The 617-nt window shown below is 57.4% G+C and overlaps 1 protein-coding gene across 1 annotated transcript; it reads left to right on the top strand.

Annotated features, from left to right (window-relative positions):
• Positions 1-19: 19 nt before the first annotated feature.
• On the top strand, positions 20-538 carry LOC107125425 (myosin-9-like; the record flags this gene model as incomplete). The annotated part of the gene is made up of 2 exons (XM_015428847.1): positions 20-243; positions 394-538. Coding segments are annotated over exons 1-2 (369 nt in total), but the record flags the coding sequence as incomplete, so codon positions are not given.
• Positions 539-617: the final 79 nt, after the last annotated feature.

Raw genomic sequence — 617 nt, 5'->3', positions numbered from 1 at the left:
ACCCTGGCTCTTTCCTTGCATGCCTGACAGAGTGGAAGAAGAATCAGCACAGAAGAATGCCGTGCTGAAGTCACTGCGTGAGCTGCAGGCCCAGTTAGCAGAACTACAGGAGGATCTGGAGTCTGAGAAGGCAGCCCGTGCCAAGGCTGAGAAGCAGCGGCGTGACCTGGGTGAGGAGCTGGAAGCGCTGAAGACCGAACTCGAGGACACCCTGGACTCGACCGCCGCGCAGCAAGAGCTACGGTAAAAGCCTGACGTGCACAGTGGGCTGCCTTGGCCCAGTAGTGTCTGCATCTTGTTCTGTAGGCCGTAGGCCTCCCCTCCCCCACGAATGGCCACTCTGGAGGGACCTCTGTGGTTTGCCAGCTCCATATTTTCTTCTTTCCATTGCAGGTCAAAGCGGGAGCAGGAAGTGACCGAGCTGAAGAAGACCATAGAGGAGGAAGTCAAGACCCATGAAGCGCAAGTGATGGAAATGCGCCAGCGTCACACAACTGCTCTTGAGGAGGTGTCAGAGCAGCTGGAGCAGTCACGTCGGGTATGCAGAGGGAGGGGCAGGAGCAAGTTTGGTTGCTGGGACAAAGAAGGGTTAGGGTTGCCAGCTCCTGGAGCTTTGG

This window comes from Gekko japonicus, unplaced genomic scaffold, assembly GCF_001447785.1.
Source record: "Gekko japonicus isolate JY-2015 unplaced genomic scaffold, Gekko_japonicus_V1.1 scaffold70862, whole genome shotgun sequence".
In the NCBI taxonomy this organism is placed as follows: Eukaryota; Metazoa; Chordata; class Lepidosauria; order Squamata; family Gekkonidae; genus Gekko; species Gekko japonicus.
The sequence above is the reverse complement of the archived record's forward strand: the minus strand, read 5'-3'. Positions and strand labels throughout refer to the sequence as shown.